The sequence below is a fragment of the Bos indicus genome, chromosome 3, assembly GCF_029378745.1.
Source record: "Bos indicus isolate NIAB-ARS_2022 breed Sahiwal x Tharparkar chromosome 3, NIAB-ARS_B.indTharparkar_mat_pri_1.0, whole genome shotgun sequence".
In the NCBI taxonomy this organism is placed as follows: Eukaryota; Metazoa; Chordata; class Mammalia; order Artiodactyla; family Bovidae; genus Bos; species Bos indicus.
In genome coordinates, this window is record NC_091762.1 from 94,733,099 (window position 1) to 94,756,086 (window position 22,988).

General features: G+C 34.7%; 1 protein-coding gene across 2 annotated transcripts in view; it reads left to right on the forward strand.

Annotated features, from left to right (window-relative positions):
• Positions 1-22,988, forward strand: part of NRDC (nardilysin convertase) — a 102,768-nt gene that overhangs the window by 41,727 nt on the left and 38,053 nt on the right. For both annotated transcript variants that reach the window (XM_019957497.2, XM_019957498.2), the window contains 10 exons: positions 4,772-4,845; positions 10,162-10,257; positions 11,166-11,288; positions 13,837-13,894; positions 15,801-15,874; positions 17,264-17,333; positions 18,865-18,942; positions 20,236-20,356; positions 20,438-20,496; positions 21,002-21,056. In XM_019957497.2, the coding sequence (XP_019813056.2) occupies positions 4,772-4,845; positions 10,162-10,257; positions 11,166-11,288; positions 13,837-13,894; positions 15,801-15,874; positions 17,264-17,333; positions 18,865-18,942; positions 20,236-20,356; positions 20,438-20,496; positions 21,002-21,056 (808 nt within the window). The remainder of the gene's footprint in view (positions 1-4,771; positions 4,846-10,161; positions 10,258-11,165; positions 11,289-13,836; positions 13,895-15,800; positions 15,875-17,263; positions 17,334-18,864; positions 18,943-20,235; positions 20,357-20,437; positions 20,497-21,001; positions 21,057-22,988) is intronic.

Here is a 22,988-nt window from a genome sequence, read left to right on the forward strand (position 1 = left end):
AATTTGGAAAACTCAGCAGTGGCCACAGGACTGGAAAAGGTCAGTTTTCATTCCAATCCCAAAGAAAGGCAATGCCAAAGAATGCTCAAACTACTGCACAATTGCACTCATCTCACACGCTAGTAAAGTAATGCTCAAAATTCTCCAAGCCAGGCTTCAGCAATATGTGAACTGTGAACTTCCTGATGTTCAAGCTGGTTTTAGAAAAGGCAGAAGAACCAGAGATCAAATTGCCAACATCCGCTGGATCATGGAAAAAGCAAGAGAGTTCGAGAAAAACATCTATTTCTGCTTTATTGACTATGCCAAAGCCTTTGACTGTGTGGATCACAATAAACTGTGGAAAATTCTGAAAGAGATGGGAATACCAGACCACCTGACCTGCCTCTTGAGAAATCTGTATGCAGGTCAGGAAGCAACAGTTAGAACTGGACATGGAACAACAGACTGGCTCCAAATAGGAAAAGGAGTATGTCAAGGCTGTATATTGTCACCCTGCTTATTTAACTTCTATGCAGAATACATCATGAGAAATGCTGGACTGGAAGAAACACAAGTTGGAATCAAGATTGCCGGGAGAAATCTCAATAACCTCAGATATGCAGATGACACCACCCTTATGGCAGAAAGTGAAGAGGAACTCAAAAGCCTCTTGATGAAAGTGAAAGTGGAGAGTGAAAAAGTTGGCTTCAAGCTCAACATTTAGAAAATGAAGATCATGGCATCCGGTCCCATCACTTCATGGGAAATAGATGGGGAAACAGTGGAAAGTTCAGACTTTATTTTTCTGGGCTCCAGAATCACTGCAGATGGTGACTGCAGCCATGAAATTAGAAGATGCTTACTCCTTGGAAGGAAAGTTATGACCAACCTAGATAGCATATTGAGAAGCAGAGACATTACTTTTCCAACAAAGGTCTGTCTAGTCAAGGCTATGGTTTTTCCTGTGGTCATGTATGGATACGAGAGTTGGACTGTGAAAAAAGCCGAGTGCTGAAGAATTGATGGTTTTGAACTGTGGTATTGGAGAAGACTCTTGAGAGTCCCTTGGACTGCAAGGAGATCCAACCAGTCCATTCTGAAGGAGATCAGCCCTGGGATCTCTTTTGAAGGAATGATGCTAAAGCTGAAACTCCAGTACTTTGGTCATCTCATGCGAAGCGTTGACTCATTGGCAGAGTCTGATGCTGGGAGGGATTGGGGGCAAGAGGAGAAGGGTACGACAGAGGATGAGATGGCTGGATGGCATCACTGACTTGATGGACGTGAGTCTGAGTGAACTCCGGGAGTTGGTGATGGACAGGGAGGCCTGGCGTGCTGCAATTCATGGGGTCACAAAGAGTCGCACACGACCGAGCTACTGAACTGAACTGAACTGAAAAGGGAACTTCTTCAACGTCATAAAGAGTAACTTTGAATAACCCACAACTAACATCTTTTTTAATGGTGGAAGATTGAAAACATTTTCCCAAATATGAGGATCAAGACATCAGCTCTGTCCATCTCTATTTGACATTGTAGTGGAGGTTTTAGCTAGAACAATTAGACATAAAAAAGAAGGCATGCAGATTGGGAAAATAGTAAAACTACCTTAGATGGCATCATTTTATATGAATGATTCATATCATGTGATTATGATATCACAACCATAATCTTAGAAGATTTACTTAGTCTTAAATAGACAATCTAACTAAGATTTATAAAGAAATACAGAGAGCTAAGTATAGCCAGGATACTTTTGAATTGGAAAAATAACAAGGTCGTAGAACTTGACCTACTAGATATCAAGATTTGTTTTGCTAGACAAAGAGATGGTGAAACAGAATGTTTCTTGGAATGGAAATAGACCAACACATATGTGGACACTTGATTTTTGATAGGAACATTATGAAGCGGTGGTCAAGGGCTTTAAAAAGATACCAAGACAGTATAATGGCAAAAACAAAATTGAGTCCCTATCTCACAACATACACAAAAAAATCAATTTATGTGGATTATAGAACAAAAAGTGAAAAGTGCCATTAAAAGTTTTATGGAAAAGTGGGACTTTAACCTTAGATAAGGGTTATCAAGATGGAAAAACAAAAAGGAGAGATGATAGTTCATTTGGTTCATGTAAAGGTAACATAAAGAGAGTGGAAAAAGCAAGTATAAAGTGGAAGAATATATTTGTAACACATGTAACTAACAAAGGACTTATATTTAGAATAACTACCATTGAGTTTTAATTATTAGATTACCTATGTTTACATATGATTATATATGCTATTACATATTATATAAGTGAAGTGAAGTTGCTCAGTTGTGTCCGACTCTTTGTGACCGCATGAACTGCAGCCTACCAGGATCCTCCATCCATGGGATTTTCCAGGCAAGAGTAGTGGAGTGGGTAGCCATTTCCTTCTCCAGGGGATCTTCCTGACCCAGGAGTCGAACCCAGGTCTCCTGCATTGTAGGCAGACGTTTTACTGTCTGAGCCACAATGGATAATAAAATATATATATACTCTTAGAATCAATAAGAAAAGTACAACCCAATAGAAAAAGCCCTTAAACAGGCATATTATAAAATAAGAAATTAAAATTATTACTAAAAATATAAGATGTTCTATCAGGAAAATGTAAATTCAAATCATTATGAAATTTAAGTATCCTTCTAAAAGTTACAGAAAATTTTAACGTCTGACAGTACCAAGTGAGGGTGAGGTTGTAGAGGATTGGAGGAATGCTCTGATGCAAGGGTAAACTGGCACAATCACTTTTGGAAAGGTTTGGTATTGACCTGGTGATGTAGAACGTATGATGCATATGCTATTACCTAGGAGTTCTTTCTTAGTTAGATATTTAGACAAACTTGTGCACATGTGCTATGGTACATATTTATAAGAATGTTTTTGATAGCATTGTTTGTAATGGTTCACATCCGGAACCAGCACAAATGTCCATCAGCCGTAGAATGGATGAGTAAATTCATACAGTGAAATATTCTACTGCAGTGAAAATAAATCAGCCACAGTCACGTGTAACATCGTGAATGACCATTAAAAGTGTTGAGTTAAATAAATCATGTAAAGGGTATATAAACTATATATCCATTTATATGAAGTTCAAAAATTAAACTTTATTGTCTAGAACATGCATTCTTGGCAGGGTTCATATTGTTTCTTTTGGTAGCAGAAATTGGTTCTTGGAGGTAAAAAAATGTTTGATATTATAATGGTTTGTGGCCCTCCAAAGCTTAACCCTACCTGGAAAATCTTCACTTAGTATTAATTTCTTTCTGAATTTTCTCAAGTATCACATGAGCACCATTTACACTGACACTGAGTTCATGGAAGAGATGCAGAATGTATGCAAGGTCTGGGCTACAAAATTGTGGTGATAGATGGTTGGAGGACTTTCAAATGATTGTTTAATCTTGAAATCATCACTAGAGGTAGTCTGCATGTGTCAGTTGGTTGTCATTAGCTGCCTTGTGGATGTTTATGTTTGACCCTCCTTTTGTGTGTGACTTTGATTTTTAGAATTAAATATAATATTCTGTTTTATTACTTAATTCAATAAAAATTATTTAGCTCATCATTGTAACAAGTACTGAAAAGAAAAAAATGTCAGTAATATTTTAATGAGTACTGCTACTGCTGCTATTGCTGCTGCTGCTGCTAAGTCGCTTCAGTCGCGTATGACTCTGTGTGACCCATAGACGGCAGCCCACCAGGCTCCCCTAGCCCTGGGATTTTCCAGGCAAGAACACTGGAGTGGGTAGCCATTTCCTTCTCCAATGCATGAAAGTGAAAAGTGAAAGTGAAGTAGCTCAGTCGTGTCCGACTCTTAGTGACCTCATGGACTGCAGCCTACCAGGCTCCTCCGTCCATGGGATTTTCCAGGCAAGAGTACTAGAGTGGGGTGCCATTGCCTTCTCCCTTAATGAGTACTAGTAGCTAATTAAGTTAAAAGTTTCTTCTCAGAGCAAGCAGAAGTTCAAAGTTTATTAAATATTGTAGGAAATTAATTTTTTTAACATCTTGCTGGAAAAATAAATAGTAATTTTTTAAAAACTTGATTGTATTGCTGTTATTATTTAAATGGATATTTTGCATATGTAATTTGATGTACCACAACCTACATAAGAAATATGTTAAAGTTTACAAATATAGTTATACAATTAAGTGAAATACGAATAACCTTTAATATTTTAACTTAAAAAGTTAAAAAAGAGGAGTCCTCAGATACTTTTTACTTATGAAATCAGGTACACATACAGTATGTAAACAGGCTTTATATGTGTGCAGAAATTTCATAGGGTAGTGATTGGAATAAGATTTCTGAAAAGGCTCCTTAGGGTTGATAACGGGAAAAAAAAAAATCAAGAAACACCAGTCTAGAAATACATGTATATGTGTTAAAACTACCAAGAAAAGCAGAGAAGTGATTACTGTAACATTTATGTAACTTCTGAGATGGGTGCTGGGTGCTTCTAGAGTTTTGACAGTGTTCTATTTCTTGAACTGAGTAGTTGCCACTTCGGCATTTGCCTTATAGTCTGTATGCTCATGTTTTATGTATTTTTCTGTAATGGGTATTATATTTCATAATAGAGAAAAAGTGGTTTGTAGACTTCAAAATCTAGAAATGCTGTAAATTGTTTAGGTTTTATACGCACGATAATGAATTAAATCTCCAACTTAGTAAAGTTTCTTACTTTAAAAAAATAGACGTTGACTAGTGAAAAGCTTTTACCAGACAGGTTTTTTTTTTTTTTTTGTCTTAAGATGGGCCCAGTTTTTCATCCATCCACTAATGATCAGAGATGCAATTGACCGAGAAGTTGAAGCTGTTGATAGTGGTAAGTGCTTTATGTCTTACTGCTTATTCCTTCATTGATCTAGTTATTTAGCACATTTATCATCCTTTATCACTCTTTATGTCATAAAGGGCTAAATTAAAATAGAAATGTCATGTTTATTACTGAAGCCATTAAATGTCTATTCAGTATAGATTTGAAATAAAGGAGTGTGGATTTTTGATTTTTCAGCCTTTGCTTTTTTTGAGGGTTTAACCACAGTGACTGACCTCTTAACCATAATTCTTAATTCTTAAGACTAATACTGGGTATTCAAACTTTAGAAGTTCACATACTCTTTTTGCATGAAGAAATATTTCCTCTGAGGCTTTACTTTATGCACCATCCGGATATTAAAATAGCTTATTTTTTGTTACTTCTGTGTGTCAGTAACTTCTGTTACTTTGTGGGTTTAGCTTCTGTAGTTCTGAAAATAATTTTGATATGTTTATAGATGAAGAAACTAAACTCCTGAGCAGGATACCTTTTAATTTTACTTTTTGATGGTCTTTCTTATCTTTGTGTTTTAAAGATTGAAGACCATAAGGAAAACTGTGTGTCTGTATAGGGTAAGGATTCATTAGAGAACCGTGCTACAGATATCCCTCAGTTACAGGGTATCAATAAATAATATCACTGCAGATTAACCCTTCTTCCTTATTTTAGCATTAGAAACATGTAATAGTACACTGGGGGGGACTTCCAGTTCATATAGGTTAGGCTTGGCTTGCATCACTGAAGAGGCCAGGTCTTTGTAGTAGTTCTTCCTTTTGTAACATTTTCCCTTTGGTTTGATTGTGTATCTATTTCTGATAAACATTTACTGCCTTCAAGCGGAGAAGGCAATGGCACCCCACTCCAGTACTTTTGCCTGGAAAATCCCATGGATGGAGGAGTCTGGTAGGCTGCAGTCCATGGGGTCGCTAAGAGTCGGACACGACTGAGTGACTTCACTTTCACGTTTCACTTTCATGCATTGGAGAAGGACATGGCAACCCACTCCAGTGTCCTTACCTGGAGAATCCCAGGGATGGAGGAGCCTGGTGGGCTGCCGTCTATGGGGTCGCACAGAGTCGGACGCGACTGAAGCAATTTGGCAGCAGCAGCAGGAGCCTTCACTAGGCAAAATAAACTGCAGATGACTGGAAAGAACTATTTGTTTTCAAGCCAGCAAACTGTGTTTTACTTATAGAAATGTCACTAATTGTGGCCCTCAATTTATTAGTAGAAGAGGGTAGAATGGAGTTAGATTCCTCCTAGTTCTAATCGCTTCTTATAATCAAAGATTTATTTTCTTCATTTTTGTTATTTACTTACCCACAACTTTTTTCATAGGCCCAGATAACTTTGTTGAATGTATGAAAACTAAAATAAATAAGGAAAACTATAAAAGCTTTCCCTGCTTTTGGGAACCTAGGAACTATATTCTTTGTCTTTAATTATTTCAAGTATGTTTTTATTTGTATAGTTTCAAGAGTGGGTTGAAATTGCCATTTAAAACGTTAAAAGGACCCTGATGGTCCAATGATAGGACTCAGAAATTGTACTGCCAGAGCCCGGGCTCAATCTTTGGTTGGCAGACTAAGTTTGCTAGCTGTGTGGTAAGGCCCCCCCAAAAAAGATTAAACATCTGATTTAATTTTATAAGTTTAATTCAGAATATATTATATTTTGAATATGTGTTATATGATATGTACTCACACACTCACAATAATTAGTTTTGGTTTAAAATGAACTTAGGCTAAAGGCTCTGTTTTTTTTGTTTCCGATGATAGGAGACCTAGGTTTCAATTTGTAATCTGATACAAATAGCTAGGTATATATCATTAGTTATTTAACCTTCTAAGTATAAAGGATTTACTTGAGATTAGAGAGATGAAAGGAGCCTCCCCAGTGGCTCAGCGATAAAGAGCCCACCTGCAGTGCAAGAGATGCAGGTTCAATCCATGGGTTGGCATGATCCCTTGGAGGAGCGCATGGCAAGCCACTCCAGTATTTTTGCCTGGAGAATCCCATGGACAGAGAAGCCTGGCAGGCCGTGGTCCATGAGGTCATAGAGAGTCGGACACAACTGAAGTGACTGAGCATGCCTTGTATGCAAGGAGATGGGAGAGGTCTTAAATTTTGGTGTAACAAACTAGTATTCATTAAGTAGTTGTTTTTTAGCATATTGTTTATGATATATTATTCTCTTATTTGTATTTATAATACATCAGAAAATTTAAGATGAGCTTAAGTTTAGGTTCTATGAACATTGAACATAGGAGCATTTGGGGACTCAGTATTTACACATTGGTAGATACTGATATTTATTATGAACACAGCATAAATTTATCTTGGCTAAAGCCACAAAACATTTATAATTGAATAGTGTCACATGTTAACACATATCATATGCAGGCCATTAAGAGTTAACAGCTCTAGGCCAGGTCTAAGTCAGTATTGTAGTCACACATCTTAGCCTTTCTTTTTCCAGAATCAGTATCTACAAATAATGAGGTCTATTAAGCACTTTTGAAAGCTTCACAATTGAATGTTATTTTCTTTTATTCAGATGTAATAATCTTTATTTATCATTCTCACCTCATTTGCATGTTTTTAGTTGCCTGCATGCTTTAATAACCCATGCAGTGTGAGAGGAGTTGAAATTCAACTGTCATGGTAGATTCATCTTTTCATTTTCCTTTTCCTTCTCCTCCTGCTTATGGAAGAGATTCTTTGCTAGGTTTTAAATTTATCACTTGTTGTACCTTCATTACCATGCAGTCTGTTTTTGGTCTGATTTTTCAATGGAGTGGTTATACACATAAATTTATAAGAATTTGTTTAGAAATGCAGATAGGTCTGTTCAGTGTTTTATAATTTTCTTGAATACATTTAATCACAGAAGCTACAAATGTACACAGGATAGATCTTAAAATCAGATTGACTTATTGCTAAAATAAGATTGTAGAGAAAATATTATTCTTAATGATTAGCTCTTTAACAATTATTCATACTCTACATAATCATGTGTAATTGCCTACATATTGTACCTTAGTAATTGTGATTGGGGATATGACCAAAACTTTTTTTAATATAATCAAGTAGTTGAGTGTGTTCTTTAAGTGTTCAGTATTTATACTCTATTTTTATCAGTTGTAGGGGAATTCTAAATTACTTTTTGTAGATATGTTTATATGTCTACTCTGTTATGGTTTCCTGTTGCTGCTGTAACAAATTACCAGAAAGCTTAAAATAACAGATTTATTTTCTTAAACTTTTGAAGGTCAGAAATCTAAAATATTTCCTCAGGACTGCATTTCTGTTGGCGGCCCCAAGGGAGAATCTGTTTCCTTTTCTACCTTCTAGATACCACCTACTTTCCTAGACTGTGGCTCCTTTCATTATCTTAAGAGCCATTGGTGTGGAATCTCCTTTGCTATCTGACCCTGCTTTTGTCTTAACATCTTCTGACCTTGATCCTCTTACCTCTCTCTTTTAAGGACCCTCTGATTACATTGGGACCACCCAGATAATCTAGTAGAGTCTCCGCTTCGCAAGATCATTAATTTAATCACAGTGCAAAGTTCCTTTTACCATATAAGGTAACACATTCACAGGTTTTGGAGATTAAGATATGGCCATCTTTGGGGGCCATTGTTCAGTCTTTCACACTTAATAATGGAATTGTTTCTTCTGTGTTATAGCCACCATATCTTCATGTTTTTACAGAGATTTTAAAAATTTGCTCTGTTGAAGCTATGTATATATACTTTTTACTATGTATGCTTTCTAGATATGGAAATTGTTTTTTTTTTTTTACTGTCTCACCTTTGATTTAGACTTCATGACGTAACTGAAATATGTTATTTCATATATGTTTCTACTACTTTCCATCTCTTCCGTCACCACTTTGGTTTCTGCTCTCTTTCCAAGTATAACAGTGATGGCTCCTCATCAGTTTTCCTGTCTCTACTTTTACAACCAGAATGAACTTACTGAAGTCTAGATCTATGATAATAATAATGTTACTCTCCTTATTAAACATTGGTAATGTCTTACCATTATTCCTATAAGTAATAATAGCTAATATTTATTGAGCTTATTATGATTATTTACCTCCATTATCCTTACTTGACATGCAGTGAAACTGAGGCTTAGAAGGGCTCTTTCAAAAATTGTTTCTTCCTTATCTCTTCAGCCTGATATCTTGACTCTGCTTTGATTCTGAACTTTCTACCTCCAGCAACTAGTTTAGTAGTACCTGGTGCATAGTAGATGTTCAGTGTAGGAATGTATCTTATTTAATTCTTATTTTAAAAAATCCTATGAGCTTGATACTAGTAACTCCATACTCTAGACGAAAAATAGAATCTAGGAAGTTAGATAACTTCCTCAATGTTATGCAGCTTAGTAATTGCAGAACTTGGATTCTAGCCAAGATATTTCTGGCTTCAAAGTGATTGTTTTTAACCATTAGTACTTTATTACCTACATAGTTGGCTTTGGAGGAAATTTAAATAATATATATGGCAAAGTTCTCAGATAATAAGGAATTTGATTTAACATTTTATTAGCACCTTCATTAATAAAATCTTAGACATAGCATCTGTTGACTGAATAAAAATGCACAGCCTAAAAGTTGAGAGTTATGTTTTACTTGACGGGTTCTCTGAGGACTTCAAGCCTGGGACACAGCATCTCAGATAATGCTGAGAAAACTGTTCCAAAGTGGCAAGGGGGATCAGGGAGCCAGGATATATAGGAGTTTTTTGCAACAGGAGACCAGGTAGTTGGAACATCAAAAGATTACTGTTAATAAAAGAAAATGAGATATCTCAAGGTAAGGAATTTAGTGCTTTTCTATGTATGGGAAGATGCAAGTCTGGACTCACTGAAATCATTCCTTTGATAGCATCTCAGCTATCTGGGGCCAGTATCCTGTGTTTTCTCATGCTGAGTTGCCTTAGGGCACACTGTCCCTGCGGCTGTAATGTGATGGCTTGATGTCTATAACATCCTTTGTTTACTGATTGGCAGGCAATATTTTGGTTCTCATATTCTAGACTTGAAACTTTCAGGTCATTAACTACCTGTTTCATTTGAAAATAAAGGAAAATCTCTAGAAAAGTGAATTGACTACCCAAAATTACAGAATATATTAAGTCATAGAACTTGTCCTAGATCATTGAATTTCCCACTTCAGTCTTACTATACATGATTCATAAAATTAATTTTTATTACTTCCTTACTTTCAGTTGTTTAGCCTGAATTTCCAGATAGTAAATCAAGATATTGAATTTCATTTTATTAAAAATATTTCTTTAAAATTGACAGAATATCAGCTTGCAAGACCCTCTGATGCAAACAGAAAGGAAATGTTGTTTGGAAGCCTTGCTAGACCTGGACATCCTATGGGAAAATTTTTTTGGGGTAAGAGACTAAATATTTCATCGTGTTTCATATTTTCTAGTAAAGAAAGATTGAGAGCATGAAGGGTTTATAAAGAATGGAAAGGTAAGGTAGTTAGGTACTTTTTACATTTTGGGGTAGGTAGGTAGGTAGCTTTTCAAATAGAAAGCAGTTAAGTATGCCTATGTTTTAGTTCCCTAATGTTGGATATATGAGGAATAGCACCTACTATTTAGAAAATGTTTTTTGAGTACCAGATGTTCTACTACCACAGTGTGAATTTATAAAAGTGTGTTATAAAATATGTGCTCTACCCCAACCTGAATTTGCCTTTATCAACAGAGATTGAGTGGTGATTTCTCTAGTAGTTTTTGAGCTGTGACCTAATTTTGTTTAATTGGTAAACTGTTTAAATGGTGTCTGTTTTTCATAATGGCTGTTTCTTAGTGTTAGAATTCAGTTATTATAGCCTTATATTAATCCACTTGACTACAGAGTAGAATCTGGAGTGAGTTGGCCTAATGGCATTTAGACCAATCATTCAAAGGATGATTTGCTTGTTTGTACAGTTGTATATACAGTTGTATATGGCATCCTGGCTATATGTGGTTTATATTTAAGAATTATGCAGAATATTACTAAAATAATTCATAGATAAAACCTAATAGACTAATTATTAAGAAAGGAAGAGTAAGGCAAATACTGTTGTTGAGGTATTGCTAACTAGAGATTAATTCCTTAAGTGTTAAAATATACCTTGAAATTGTTTCTTGTAAATTTTTGTCTTATTTTTATAAACTGTTTCAGTATTTTGAGTCACCTGGGTTATTTCCTTAGTTGTATATAGTAGCAGAGGATGCACTGTCAGTGTAGAGACTTTTAATACTGTAAACTTAGTCATATCTATAATCTTTTTCATTTTTTTATAGGAAATGCTGAAACTCTCAAACATGAGCCCAAAAGAAATAATACTGATACACATGCTAGATTGAGAGAATTCTGGCTGCGTTATTATTCTGCTCATTACATGACTTTAGTGGTTCAATCCAAAGGTAATATTGTCTACTATGGCCCTTAGAATTACTTGAAAGTAGTGCTTTTTTAGGATTTGTCTGTCATATCAGTGTTACTGTGCACTGTTAACTTACTTTAGTGGTTGATCCTAATATGAACTAAAGGAAATCAGAATTTGAAGAGGCAAAGCTCAGGGACACACAAGATCATCTGATTCTCAGGCAAATGTTTTTCTCTTATAGACATAAGTCTTATCTCTTGGCTAGTGTTAGTGTATTAATGTACCAGTAGATTGTGAATTGGTCTTTTGAGCAACATTTGGCTGCTGCCTTTATCATCTCTGCTTTTGCATTTAATTTGTGTTAATCATAAACTCTTAGAGGGCACAGATCAGATCAGATCGGTCGCTCAGTCGTGTCTGACTCTTTGCGACCCCATGAATCGCAGCACGCCAGGCCTCCCTGTCCATCACCAGCTCCCGGAGTTCACTCAGACTCACGTCTATCGAGTCAGTGATGCCATCCAGCCATCTCATCCTCTGTCGTCCCCTTCTCCTCTTGCCCCCAGTCCCTCCCAGCATCAGTCTTTTCCAATGAGTCAGCTCTTCGCATGAGGTGGCCAAAGTACTGGAGTTTCAGCTTTAGCATCATTCCTTCCAAAGAGATCCCAGGGCTGATCTCCTTCAGAATGGACTGGTTGGATCTCCTTGCAGTCCAAGGGACTCTCAAGAGTCTTCTCCAACACCACAGTTCAAAAGCATCAATTCTTCGGCGCTCAGCCTTCTTCACAGTCCAATTCTCACATCCATACATGACCACAGGAAAAACCATAAGCCTTGACTAGATGAACCTTTGTTGGCAAAGTAATGTCTCTGCTTTTGAATATGCTATCTAGGTTGGTCATAACTTTCCTTCCAAGGAGTAAGCATCTTTTAATTTCATGGCTGCAATCACCATCTGCAGTGATTTTGGAGCCCAGAAAAATAAAGTCTGACACTGTTTCCACTGTTTCCCCATCTATTTCCACAGTGTTTGTCTTTTCATTATTACATAGGGTCCAGTAAAATGGCATGATTAATTGAAGCCTATCATGGTGATGCTAGCAGAAGTATCTTAAATGTAAAAATATTGGTCAGTACCTCTACACTTTTCCTTCTTTTATCTTTAGTGAAGATAATGTTGTATCAACTTTTCTCATTAAAGAAATCATAGTATCTTTCTTTTGTTTTCTTTATATTTTATTCTCCTTAGGTTACTTTTCCAAGGCAGTCATTTGCTGAACTATACATTTTGATATACCTCATATTTGTATATTTGATACACATTTGATATACCTCAGTTTGTATATTTCTTTTTGAAAAACAAATTTTCTCACCCTAATGTAATTCTCCATTGTATAAGATTTTGCTCTCTCATTGTCAAAATTAAGATCAGAGATGACTTGGCACTTAATTATAAAACATTTTTATATTTAGAATCAAAATTAGTGCACTAAAGTTGACATGAACATAAGGTATGGCATTTAGACTGCAAATGTGCATCTCCATTCCTTTTACAACATTTATTAAAATAGGCAATTCTATATTTAGTATGTAATGTTAATTTGCAATTTAAAACTAATTTTTGTTTCCAAATCTTTCATGAACATGCATTTTTTTTCAACTGGGTATTGATTCTTTTGCATTCTTTTCTTCAGTGATAGCAAATATATTAATGCTTCTTGCAAATTTCTAAAATAAGTCCCACATATTTGATAAGAGAACTTTGTCCAATCTAGAGTCAGTTTGGAGTGTCAGCATTTATTGTATCATTTACAAGTTAAATATCAATATAAATAGTATGGAGTAAATTCAGAACTTGATTACTGATTTGCATCTTATTTTGTATATCCTGGGGCATCACTTTTTGAGTTAGTGAAACTCATGTGTCTGTTGAAACTAACAAGTAATATCCAGTGATGGTGATGGTAACAAATCACTGGGATAAGACTAAAAGATTTCCTTTTTCATTTAGAACTCCTGTTTTACTAGAAATTTCAAAAGAATTTCGTATAAAATATAAGAAAAAGAATTGAGAGAAGATAGAAATCATATCAACCTAAGAAGACCTCAGCAAGTGTATATTGATGTAAAACAAATGGAATATAATAGTACTGATGAGCTGCTGAGAACGGTCAGTGTAGTGTAGGTTAGTTAAGAGAAATCGTAAGTTTTGGAATGGTGATTGATGTATTCTCATCTCTTGGTCCTAGCAAGGTTAGTTAAAAGAAACCGTAAGTTTTGGAATGGTGATTGATGTATTCTCATCTCTTGCCTAGCAAAACCTTTTTTTCTACTTGTGTGCTTTCTCTAAATTCACTAGGAAGAAAGAATAAAGGAATCTCAACAAAATTAAATTATATGTATCTCAAGATTTTCTTAAATAGTTATTTTTCATGTTAGTGATTACTGGTTAAGGAGTGGCAAGTGATGCCCAAATTAAAGTATTCCTTTGTTTTATAGCTAAAGATTATGAGAAATCTATTTGCATTTCTGCTTTTAATAACAACATTGCCTTTCTCTGTCTCCTTCCTGCCTTCTCCACAAAGAAACTCTGGATACTTTGGAAAAGTGGGTGACTGAAATCTTCTCTCAGATACCAAACAAGTAAGACATTTATTTTCATAAATCATACACCTATGGAGTTAAGGAGGCCGTTTTTTGCTTTTGGTTTATTTTTTAAATGGGTAATTAAATTAAGACCTAAAGTAGTTTAGATAACACAGCAAGATAACACAGGCTTTGAGAGGGAAAACTGACTTGAATACCCAAGTTTCCATAGTTTCTGTAGTTCAAAATTCCAAGCTTGTAAACTTACAGTAAGCAGTAACTCTGAAGAATTTATGCCTCATTTTGTGTTTCTTCAGAGCTTTTCTGTTACTGTGTCCAGTGCTTGAAACTGTATTATTGCATTGACAGGTAGAATATACATATACTTAGATGTATCCCTTGCCTCAGAACAAATTATGTTCTGAAGGTTTGTTTTTTAAGTCAGTGGTTTGGAACTTGGAATGCTTTTCCCTCACAAAAGAATAATCTTGTAGATGATAATTGACTTTACATATTACCTGAAAAGCCTGTTGCATATATTCAAATCAAATTGCCTTTTATTAGAAATTGGATATGGAGTTCCAGCTCAGAAAGCTACTATTTTTTGGTCCACTTCAAATTCATAAAAATAATACACATATTTAAAAGATACTTTATTGTTATGTTTTTTGTTACAGAGAATACAAAAAATTTAATTCTTAAGCAAATAAGTTTCTCTTCTCACTCTTAGCAGTTTGCATTTTAGTAAACTAAATGAAATCAGATTGTTTTTTTCTTGTATCAGGTGAGTAAGCTAGACTTTTTCCAGTTCTTCATTCCAAGACAATTTGTTTTAAATTTATGAAAGAGAAATTAGTTTTAAAAATGTTAGAATAATTTGTAATAACAACTGATTGGTTATTATTATCTTGCTTAATGTAAATTTCCATTGATACTAACAAGGAAAGATAATGAAAGCCATGCCAATGTTATGGGGTTGTTTTGTTTGTTTTGATAAGAAATGAATATTAGCTTCTTAAGTGTCAAGTGACAGATTGAAATGTGTTTCACTGTGAAACTCTACTAATAAAATCATAAGTATATTGAACAGAGGGGCTTCCCTGGTGGCTCAGGTGGTAAAGAATCTGCTTGCAATGCGCAAGACCTGGGTTCGATCCCTGGGGTGGGAAGACCCCTGGAGGAGGGCATGGCCTCCCACTCCAGTATTCTTGCCTGGAGAATCCCCATGGACAGAGGAGCCTGGTGGGCTACTGTCCATGAGGTCACAAAGAGTCAGATAAGAGTGAGCAACTAAGCACAGCACATATAGAATAGAAGGAGTCACTAGGTCTTGTTGGTCAATCCCTGATAAGAATTTTAAATTTAAAAAATCTTTTAAATATTATTCATTAAGAACTTTGTTTCCTTAATTAGACAGGTTAAAAAGTCTTCTGGGTAATTAATACTGATTTCATATTGACCGTGTTTAGGAGAAATATTAGTTAACAGTATATTCAACTGTGTGCAAAGCCTTTAGAAGGAAGAATCCAAGTTTTTTAAATACCACAGTGCTTATTAATACCATGCTTTATTCCTAAGAATCACTCAATGTGTATTTGTTGTATCAAAAAATATCTCTAGTATAAATTTTTTCTCTGAAATGGCTTTCTATTAAGACGAGAACTAAAGTTGAATGGGACTGATAGAGACAGTAAATATTGGGAAGGGAGGTCCCTTCAATTCATTGTTTTCTGTCTCTCGTGAGTTTTAAAAGTATTTGAGTTATTGGGGCTGAAGTTAAGAATAGTTTGTGTAGTTCAGGATTTTGTGGCTTTCTTGCCATCTATTCGCTTATGCCTAGGATGATTCTCAACCAGGGGCGCATAGAATAGATTATAAATACCTATCAGTTTAGGTATCCCTAAAGATACTGCTTATAAAGGCTTTTGCCAATTAAATTTTAATGTATTTGTTTTATTTTCAGTGGGTTACCCAAACCAAACTTTGGCCATTTAACGGATCCATTTGACACACCAGCATTTAACAAACTTTATAGAGGTTCGTGAACCAAAGGTTTAAAACTATTTGAAATAACTTTAGCACATTCTCTAAAACTTAATCGGGGCTGCCAATTTTCTTTGAAAATGAGAATACAACAGAAAGTACAGCTAGATTGGAAAGGAAGTAGACAGACAATGGAAATCCAACTAGTGACAGATAGCAGTCCACTAACTAGTAGCAGATTCATGGGTCTGGTACCTTGATGCTGCTTGACTGTTTCGTGCTTTCTTCCTATTTTTCTCTCATTTCCTTTTGTTCTTGGTGTTTTTTTTTTTTTTTTTCTTTCCTATTTTGTTTTATCTATATTCTGCTCTTTTTTGCCTTTTAAAGACAAAAATAGAGAATGGGAAAACACTTTGGAAATAACTTCCATTTATCTTCACTATAAAACTAATTTTTATTAAATGAGACAAATTTAGTGTTTAAAAAAAAATGGGTGAGGGGAGTCACCTGTAAATCTTACCATCCAGAGAAGTGGTTTTGGCAAATTTTCTTTTGAGTCTGTATGTATATTTTTATAACATAGTTGAGATTATAAAGTATATGCACTTCTGTCTCTTGCTTTTTTCATTTAATATTATGTTTGTAATAACCGCCCAATGAGCCATTACCTGGTTATGCTATAGTTTACTTAACAATTTGCCTATACTAAATATTGCAAAAGCATTCCTAATTCACCATTTCTCTTTCTTTACTTTTTTTATCATGGCAAATATTTTTGTTTCTCCTAATTGGCTAATTATTCCCTTCTCCTTCTCCTTCACCCCAGTTGCCAGTCTCTTTCCTCTTTGTTTCCTCTGACCAGTGACTTTTGTCACACTGTTTATGCTGCTGCCTCCATTCTAACTAAGCTGACTCTTCCCAGAAACAACTTATTTTTGGTTGTATTTTTTTCTGACTGTAGATTTTCTCTCCAAAGAATTGTAGAATAGTAGCACTGGGAAGAATCTTAGAGTTACTTTAATTTACCCCAACTCATCATGCCATAACCGATTCAGAAAGAGTTAAATGCAGTTTATTTTCTCCAAGTCCTGTAAACTCACATAGCAAGATAGTAGTAGGGCTAGATTTCAGCCATGGGTCTCCTTATTCCTAGTCATGTACCTGTTCTTGCAAAAAGGGATCCACCCTTAGGGGTGTTCATATTTTCATAGTTCTTTTATCCATGCCTTCTCTATCTGTGAAACCGAATTAAAAAGAAATTTCAAAATTGCACTATTCAAAGTGGAAAATTGGCAACTTGAAATAATAATTACATTGTGTTTAACTTTCCCCTGCTTATTAGAGGATGAAATATATACAATTTATTAAAAATTTCATGTAACAGTATATATAAGTTGTGGAGAAACACTTATGTCTGCTCTTCTGAAAAATATTTTTGTTCAGTTGTTCCAATTAGAAAAATCCATGCTCTGACCATCACATGGGCACTTCCCCCTCAACAGCAGCATTACAGGTAAGAGTTCAAAGGCAAATTTACTCCATTAGATACTGACTGAGAATCATATTTTAAAAGCATACTGAGTGGTTTAAATTTGGGCACTCCAGATTTATAAACGCAAGTACAATGATAAACTGGGACACCACTACTTGAGGATTTTTGCCTTTGGTATATGTTTTAATATCTTCCTGGATATAAAAGCTAGAGTTTTCTTAGGATTAGTTGCTTTTCCTGAGTGTTTGAAATTAAGTATCTCAGTGTGAATGCTAACTTTTGTAATAATTTCTTTAGTACTTTGAGTATAAATACATATTAGCTTATGATTTATTTGTTAGTGGTGATCATTTAGTTTGATCTTGTGAAAAGTAAAATGAAGTCATTTTGAGCCTGGCATACAACTACAGCATAAATCTCAAGAACTTACTTGAGTTGGGAATGAGTTAGGTCAGATTTTTGGAAGTTAGGAAAACATTTCAGTTTATTCTTGTAATTATCTTACAGGAGCCATAGACTTGAGCTAAGAAGTTCTTTAAAGGTTAGGATCATTAAGTGGGTACAAAGGCTTCTCTCATTAGAAATAAATGCTAATGAACTGATAAAAAGTTAACTTAAGTTTCTGAAACTATTACCAACAAAACAAACCCAAGAAGACACACAAGCAGAAGGAAAGAAAAGTAATGTGTATTGCTTAAGCTCAGTTCAGTAAAAAATGCTTTTAACAATCTAGTTCCTTGAAGTTAACAAACAAGATCAGTATGCCTCCATTCAGAAAGTAGAGAACATGTATATTGTCCATTTGTTTTTTTTTAGTGTAGGGATAATATAGGCAGTAGTAATATTCATTGATTGTGTGTTAGAGTATCCCAAAAATGTTAAAATGGTCATATGCATATTTAAAAGTTTATTCCATTTGTTTTAAATTTTGATTAGAAAAATAGTATGCTTACGTAATATTAAGGACAAAGAATATTAAATAAAAAGTAAAACTCTGCATCTCCTTTGTCCTCACAAGTATGCCTAACATTAAAATAATAAATATAAAACATATCTTTTTATGGAAATGGAATTATACTATATATACCATTCTTCCTCTTTTTTGCATTTTCTTATTCTGTTTTCTTAATTAGCAAAGCCTTGTTCATCCTCTGCCTGGTTACTAAAGTAATTCATTGTAGAAATCTTGAGAACTACGAAAAAGTAGAAAAAAGTCATCCATGATTCTGTTTTCCAAAGACTGTACCATTTCTGTATGTTTTGATCCAGTTGCTTTAATGGACTGTGTATTTGTTTTAACCTAATGTTTATTCCAGATATATGAACTTCCAGTAAATTAGCTTTTGTGGGGAACAGTTTATTTTTACAAAGAAGCAAGTGGTTTTGTCTTGCTGCTATCAAATTAATTATAATTTCATATTAATGGAATTTATGTGAAAATAAGTTTATAACCACATTCTCAAATATCAGTCTCAGAAGATTTTCTAAAGTAAGATTAAGGTATTTATACCTTAATATTTTAAAATTTCTGATCTTAACTTTTTTTTTTAAGGGTGAAACCGCTTCATTATATCTCTTGGCTGGTTGGACATGAAGGCAAAGGCAGCATTCTTTCTTACCTTAGAAAAAAGCAAGTATTTAATAAATATTTTCAGTGTAGCAATCTCTGAAAAATAATAGACAACAGTTTTATAGAACCATGAGTCCTGAATTACATAAAAGGTTAGCTCTAATCAAGAATTTGTATTTGAACAATAATAAAGTCAATTTTAAATGCTGTGGATCTCCAGCCTTTCTCACTCCAGAAGGTGGACTTTAATGAAAACTTCATTGGGTGGATAAATTATAGAAATATGTGGGACTGTGAACAGCCGTGTGTTTTAGAAAATAGCCAGAATGTCTCCTAAAGCATTTAAGCACATGTTTAAGTTGCCTAGTCAAATAATAGAAATATAACTTTAGAATCAGGACCAAAACACATTAAAGTAATTCCTTGCTTGACTTTTCCATACACTATTCAAGAATGGAAGGTGGATTTAAAGAAATTTAAAGACTTTAAAACATTGATGTGTACTAAATTATTTAAAGAAAGCTGAGGGGTCAGGGTTACTAGAAAAAGTGAATGAAATTAAATATATTCTTTATATAATGTTATATGATTTTAGATTTATATAACCTTTTAATCTTGCTGTACTTTATTAGGATTTCAAATTTTTCATTCTGCCTTCCTCTTTTCTTATTTTAGACTTTCAGGATTATTCTAGTTAGAAAAAATACAGTCTTACTGATTCTTTCCTACATAACCTGTGCAGTCAGGTTAGCTGATGGTTTCAAAGAGCTTACTTAACATTCTAAGTAGGGATGTATCTGAAGTGTTGTTTAAGGCTTCTTCTGGGAGATCATTCAAAATGAGATGTGAGAAATGCCTCCTAGGGGAATTCCCTGGTGGTCCAGTGGTTAGGACCCCATGCTTTAACTGCCAAGGGCCCTGATTCAGTCCCTGGTTGGGGAACCAAGATCCTGCAAGCTGAGCAGTATGGCCAAAAGAGAGAGAGAGAGAGAGAAATGCTTTCCAGAAAACATGCTTCTAATATTTTGTGCTGCTCTCTTCAACAAAAAATTATTGCAGCTTCATGAAACTGTTAATGTTTTACTATGTTGTAATATTAGGGTTTCCATTGAAGGAGTAAATACAGCTATTATTTCCTTCTGGTCATTTCTGTATGCACTACAATTCCTTGGGAAGCTTTGTACTTTGTAAAAAAATTGTACTTTTAAACTTACTGTTGGAAAGTACTTACTGCTTCAAAGTCTGGGCTTCCCAAATTTTACATAGAAAGCCTACCTATTTTGTTAATTTGAAGCATTTGTGGACTGTCAATCCCAAGATACTGATTGGAATAATTTTTTCTCCTGACTTTAGGTGCTGGGCTCTTGCACTCTTTGGTGGAAATGGTGAGACAGGATTCGAGCAAAATTCTACTTACTCAGTGTTCAGCATTTCTATTACATTGACTGATGAGGGTTATGAACATTTCTATGAGGTAAAGACTTAAAATGGAGGGGTTTTTAAGTTATATAGATATCACTTTATGCAACAGTATAATTAGATGCTTTGTTTTTAGGTTGCTCATACTGTCTTCCAGTATTTAAAAATGCTGCAAAAGCTTGGCCCAGAGAAAAGGTAATATTTATATACATATACTTACTAGAATTAGGCCAGGGGTCAATCCTAGTATGTTTTAGCCTTCAGGCTGCCAATAGACATGGATTAGGCCTACCTTGATGGTGTTCCAGGCATTTCTTGCTTAAACTCCACTTACTAGGGACTCCCCTGGTGGCTCAGATGGCAAAGAATCTGCCTGCAGTGCAGGAGACCCAGGTTCCATCCCAGGTCAGGAAGATCCCCTGGAGAAGGGAATCGCAGCCTACTCCTGTATTCTTGCCTAGAGAACCCTATGGACAGAGGAGCCAGGTAGCCTACAGTCCATGGGGTCGCAAAGAGTCAGACACGACTGAGTGACTAATACTTTTTACTTTTAAGTTTCTGTTACTGGTTCCATACCCTTATTATTCTACATGTGAATGTATGTTAAATATACAGGTTATGTGGGCATTCTGTTTATTTTTAGATGATTCTAATGAGAAGTTTAAATATGTCTTCTAATTATAATTTTGTTCTTTCACAGAATTTTTGAAGAGATTCAGAAAATTGAAGATAATGAATTTCATTACCAAGAACAGGTACTAGAAGTCAAATTCTTTTTAAATATTGTCTGTGACCAAGTTGAAACTGATGTGGACATTGTTCCTCTTTTTGGAAGTGTCCCTGGAGTTTTAATTCTGCCACTCTCTGTCATGTGAGTCTCAAGATGGCCTTGAGGCTATCTGAAAATTAACTCTTGTGTTTTTGAGCATTTATATTGAGTAACAGAGAGACAATTAGGCAGATTGACACAGGTCATTTGTTGTGTGGCAGTCGTTCATTTGTGTAGTCATTTCATCTGTGGATCTTTTTGATCCCTTTGATAAACATTCATGGAGAGCTTATATTTTGGGAATTCAAATATTGTGAATATATTTTACAGGGTAATGTGAAGTGATTACTATTTGTAGTGTTAGAAATAGTGTGTTTTGTGCTTTCAGGGTAAGGAAAGCATTTGTCTTGATTGGAATAGGACAAGGAAGGCTTTATGGGTATAATAAATTTGAATTGAATTCAGTATTAAAAATTAGTTAAGGTTTAGACACATTCTAAGTATTAGGAAGCACATAAGTAAGGAACTCTGGGGTACTGTGAAAAAGGAAATGGTCTTTTCATGTCGATAGCATAAGGTATATGAAAGGATGAAAGGTAATAAGTTTAAAGCAGGGTTTTTAAAAAACCCATTTTGTATCTTGGATCCCTTTGGAATCTCTTTAATCCTTTGGACCCCTCCTCAGAACATTCTCTTATCTCTTCATTTTTTTAAACTCTCAGAAATATCTCCCAAGTAGTACAATGATCACTGGTATATCCCTCATCCTAGGTTTACTGGTTCTTAATATGTTGCCATATTTTCTTTCTCTTTTCTCTCTCATGCCTCTTATTTATGTGTATGTGTATGTATTTTTGGGAGGTTTCATAATTACAGACATCATGATACCTCTTACCATGAATCTGCTACTTAAAAACATATTCTTATATAACCTCACTAAAATTGTGATGCTCAGAAAATTTAACATTGAAACAATACTGTTAAATATTATACAGACCATAGAATTTAAGTATAGTTGTTCTGTATTATTATATGGTAGTTTCAGATGTGCAGCAAAGTGATTCAGTGATATATGTGTATCTATATATTGTATATATCAGATTATTTTCCATTGTAGATTATAAAATATTGAATATAGTTCATTGTGTTATACAGTAAGTCCTTGCTGCTTATCTCTTTTATATATAGTTATTTGTATCTGTATCTATACTCCTAATTTATCCCACCCCCCAACCCCGCCCATCTCTTTTGCCTTTGGTAACTATAAGTTTGTTTTCTATGTTTTCGAATCTGTTTTTGTTTTGTATGTAGATTCACTTGTGTTTAGATTGCACATATAAATGATATACAATATTTGTTCTTCTCTATCTGACTTACTTCACTTAGTATGATACCTTTAGGTCAATCCACAGTGTTGTAGATGGCAGTATTTCATTCTTTTTAATGGCTGTGATATTCCAGTATATGTGTGTGTGTATCACATCTTAAACCAGTCATCTGTTAATGGGCACTTGGGTTGTTTCTGTCTTGGCTATTATAAATGATGTTACTATGAACATTGGGGTGCATTCATCTTTTAAATTGGGGTATTCATCTTTTCCAGATAAATGGCTCAGGAGAGGGATTGCTGGATTATGTGGTAGCTCAATTTTTAAGTTTTAAAGGAACCTCCATCAGTTTCTATAATGGCTGCACCTCTTTACATTCCCAGCAGTAGGGTAGGAGGGTTCCTTTTTATAGAATACTGTTTTTAAATGCATAAGATAAAATGCAGTAGGTTGCAAAGGAATATGGAAATAAAGTACTCAAAATAGTAAGAATTAGTAATATGGGTCTCTATTGATATATTATTAAATAACAAGATCTAATGGCAGATCTAATAATTATTACAACTTTAAGTAGCAGTGAGTGTGCAATT